A 4,532-nucleotide genomic window follows, 5' to 3' on the forward strand; every position below is an offset into this window, starting at 1 on the left:
CTGTTCGTAATGTGCTCGGGTTTGAGCACTGGACATGCAATCCGCTTCTCATGCACCATATTCTTTGAGTCGTGCAGCACTTCCTGTACGCTACGAACAGAGATAGGTAGCTGTAACGAATCTTTTAGAGCTCTAGCGCTTACACCAGTCTTAGATGCCTCACGAAGCAGCCGACGCTCGGCAGTAGGCGTCAGCTTCTTCGGCCTACCAAGACTTTTTTTCGTGCCGTACGTCTCTGGGTTGCTTAAAAAGCTGTGCACAACCTTCCACGAGCGACCGATGCGCTTCGCAATAGCATTTTCCTTTTGGTGTTCCTCCTTCAGCGCCAAAATTTGACCTTTCTCGAAGTCTGTCAGTGGTTTGCCTCGCCCCATCTAAATTAACAAACGTTTTGGCAAATAAAAACGTGTAGAGGTTTGTCAATGCCCTCTCTCTGGTGTGCATTGAGCTGCACTCCCCCAGACCCCTTCAAAGAGTTATAAATGTCTTCCTTACCCACTTCGTCTATGTTTTCCGCGCTGCACCTACGCAGCCAAAGGCAATTTTTTGAGAGAATCTCGAGTGTCAGTTGTCGGATAGAGGCAAGAAGCACCGCAAACGAATCGTTTTAACGTGCTATTTATTGGCTAAAATTCATTTGGAAAGAGCTTGAGATTGGAAGAAAAAATGGTGAAAAACGATTTTTCGTCTATATTTTCCGCGTGCATTCGAAGTATCAATTAGGTGTATTTAAATGTATTACGATAGCTTCCCCCATTTCAACCGGATAACGGATACCGTGGACGCCATGGCGACGGCCTCGGGCCAGGCGACGCAAGCGCGCTCCATCGTGACAATAGATGGGTACGTGAGTCGCGGAAGGGCTCCACCCGATTCTGTGCCTCGAGATCACGCTATGCTGCAAGATTTCGCTGCGTATCTGGAGCAGCGCCTCAAGTGTGTGAACATGTTGATGCTGCGTCGCATCTTTGCCGATTTCCTTAACGAACACGAGAACACGTTGGTCCCCATGATGCAACACGGCTGTACCATCATCACCATGTACCCGGTGCTGAGCACCAGCTTCCAGAGACGTCGTGAAGCGGCACTTCTCCTTGCCAAACCAAAGCATCATCTGGACACTCGTGGGTGCGTCTTCCTGTATCTACAGCAGCGCGCAGCCACACGGAACATGGCGCTACTTAAGAATTTATTTCTTGAGTTCGTGTACAAACGGGAGACGTCGCTAATGGCGTTCGTGGAGAGAGGGTGCCAAGTGATCAGTGTCATCCCCTTTGAACTGCCGCAGATGACGCAGCTGCCACCGCCTCCAGCACCTCAAGAATATCCTTGCGTCGTGGAGAATGCAACTGAGCGGCCGCAAGCTGCGTCGGAGTCTGTGGCGAAGACGAACACAAAGAAACGGAAGCGCAAGACGGTGCAAAAGCCGTCGACAGCAGTAGCTTCGACGCCCGTCGTTGCAGATGAAGTAGCTCCCTTGGTCACCCAGAAGAAGACGAAAGGGAAACAGAAACAAGCTGGGAGTCGGGTGCAGCAGACACCATCCGACACTCGTGCTGGAGCGGAGGTTTCGACCAAGCGTAGACGCACAACCAGCAAGAATGCTAGTGTGGCACCAGCCTCTAGTCCTGTTAAACTGGCCCCAAAGCGCGCTAGACAGACAAAGGAAACTACGAAGTCACTGCAGCAAACAGCCTCTGTTGCTGCAACGGAACGTGACTCTGTTGGGACAGAGGCCTCTGCACTTTCTACTATCTCGAAACCAAAGCGCGGCAAAAAGATGAAGACTAGAACTACGTCGTCGAAGGATGCTACGTCTACAGCTGTACCGGAATCGGTCGGATCGGATGTGACGAAAGCTTCAAAGACTTCAAAGCGTAGAAGAAAGTCGAAAGCAACACAAGATGCAGTTTCTGAAGCCACAACGGAAGCTGTCAAACCTGCCGTGCCTCAAACTCTACCACCCGTAACCAAGAGCTGCAGGAAGTCAAAGACTAGCAAAGTGCCCATGCAGGCTCTTGTCTCTGCAGCCGTATCGGATTCGGCCCGCCGACTCCGAAGAGCGGAAGAAAGTCAAAGACCAGCACTTTATCGCTGCAAGATGAGGTCTCTGCAGCTACGGATACTACGTCATCAGCTAAGCCCAAGCGCGACAGGAAGGCTAAAACCCGCCCGACGCAACAACAGGAGGCAGCCTCTGTACCACAACTGGTGGAATCTGTCGTGAAAGACGCTCTAACGACCGGTGCTAAGTCGCCCTCGAAGCATGTGAGAATGACAAGGGCTAGCACAGCAGTGGGACAGGCTGCAGCCGCAGTCGAATCAACCACGACGGAAGCTGCCCCAGCCACAAAGAGAGTGAGAAAGCCAAAGTCTACTGAGATGTCATTTCAAGATGCAGAGTCGGTAGCTGCAGCGCCACCTGCGGAGCCCGCTTCAATGGAGATTTCGAAGGCTACCCGGAAGCGTGGCCGACCATCCAAGATAAGTACTGTGTCACCACAGGATACAACACCTGTAGACCCAGTCGACCCTGTTGTTACAGAGCCTGGTAAGTCAACTCCGAAGCGTGTGAGAAAGCCAAGGACTGGCACTGCGTCACCACGAAAAGATGCTACCTCTGTGGCTGCAACGGCAGCGTTGGAGTCTGTCGTGACACAAGTTGTGTTACTTAAATCGCCTCCAAAGCGTCGAGACAAGTCAAAGGTTACAAAGGTGTCCGCCTCAAAGACGAACATTGCAAAAGCAACTCAGAAACGTGGCCGAAAACCGAAATCTATCGCTGCGTCACTACAAGATACAGCCGCTGCCACAACGGAAATGGGAGATGCAGTTTCAGTGTCTGCAACCGAACCAATCGAGCCTCCGAATACAACTTCAGTCACCGCCGTAGCCACGCCGGAAGTGGTGAACGCTGTCGTGACAGACGCTCAACCTGCTGCTATGTCGACTCCAAAGCGTAGTAAGGAGTCAAAGACACAGACTGCAGTCGCTACAACCACGTCGGACACTGTAAAGCCTACCGTGAAACGGGGTAGAACGCCGAAGAATAGTACTACGCTACTGCAAGATGTCGTAGCCACGACTGCAATGACGGAAGCAGTCACGATAGACGCCCCGCCGCCCACTACAAAACCAACTCCAAAGCGCAGGAAGAGGCCACCAACGCGCACTTTACCACAGCAAGAAGAAGCTACAACAACCATCACGGAAGTGGTCCAGTCTGTCCTAAACGACCTTGTATCTCGGGTTTCCGGTGAGTTCTCGCTCCCCACACGACGTCGGAAACGCAAGATCGACGTAGAAAAAATAATATCTAGTGAAGGATCCAAAGAAAAGTCACGAAAGCGACTCAAGTCAGCCAATGACAAACCAGCAAAGCGAGGGAAACCAGTCATGAGTGAAGAAATGTGTCGCAGTCAGCGGGAATTGGCACGCAAGATGGAGAACTTCGAGGCCCAAACACCGTGGCAAGCAGCCTACAGCAACGTGTCGCCTCCATTTGACGAGGAAAAACACCCTGCACTTGCCAAAACGCTCCGCACTTTTTGGCTCAGACACTCGCGCGCTGTGTGGGGGCGCAACTTCTGGGGCCCCATGTCTCGCAAGCTCAATCCCGCCGAGTTCAACAAACGCAACAATCGTCAGCTCAGAGCCAAGACGGCGTTCGAGTCGCTCATTGTTTCTGCGCACGAGGAGCTTGGAGCGGCGTTTTTCGTCTCGTTGGACTCGCAGAAGCCACGACATCCTGGCTGGTGGTATCGTGGCCCCATGGTGGCTCTGTTCGCGCTGCAACAGATCAAGGGCGAGGAGGCAGTGTGGAGCTACGTCATGAACGAAGCTCGTCACCGCTTCCCAGACTGCAACCTGCCTCTGCCTCTGGCAGCTTCGAATTCTGGCGCAATGCGGGTCCGCCACAAGCGGGAGAGTGCGTCTATGTGGGTTGGCAACCACCAGCAAACAGCCGGAATTCTGGAAGAGATGGCTGCACTTCTTAACGCACAGAGGGAAGTGGGTGAAGCGACAATGGAAGCTGGTAGTGCGGCAATGGGTTCGGTCGTCGTGTAGATGTTTGTATTGACCAGTACTGAACAAAGAGTGCAGGTCGTTGAAGTGGATCAGCCTATAAGAAAACATAGTATTGGGACGTTCTGTACATATGGTTTGGGTTTTCTGTATATGGTGTAACAACTTTGTGATGACCGTACTTACACAGGATCATTTCTATAGTACCTTCTTTTCTACTTGACTTTCCTCGTAGACAATCTCAATAACTTTGATGATCGTATTCGACTTCATTCATTGACTCGGGATGTCGGTGGCTGCAGTGCTGGGTTCTCTTTTGAACTTGGTCTCCCCCATTGATGAACGTCCGCTGTCGCTATTCCAAGGCAGCGTGAGTGAGTGGAGTGATATGAGAAGTTATTGATATCTTTTTTTTAAGAACTATTTTTTTTAATTTCTCCCAAAAATATTAATTTAGCAGTATTAAATTATGTATTCACAGCTAAAACAATACCTAACCTGCAAAA

At 51.2% G+C, this 4,532-nt stretch overlaps 1 protein-coding gene across 1 annotated transcript; it reads left to right on the plus strand.

The window, feature by feature from the left end:
• Positions 1-787: 787 nt before the first annotated feature.
• Positions 788-4,068, plus strand: PITG_07470 (uncharacterized protein; the record flags this gene model as incomplete). Its single annotated transcript, XM_002904439.1, has 2 exons — positions 788-1,837; positions 2,188-4,068. The coding sequence occupies 2 exons, from the start codon at positions 788-790 to the stop codon at positions 4,066-4,068; spliced, it is 2,931 nt and encodes a 976-aa protein (XP_002904485.1).
• Positions 4,069-4,532: the final 464 nt, after the last annotated feature.

This window comes from Phytophthora infestans, genomic scaffold, assembly GCF_000142945.1.
Source record: "Phytophthora infestans T30-4 supercont1.11 genomic scaffold, whole genome shotgun sequence".
NCBI lineage: Eukaryota > Oomycota > Peronosporomycetes > Peronosporales > Peronosporaceae > Phytophthora > Phytophthora infestans.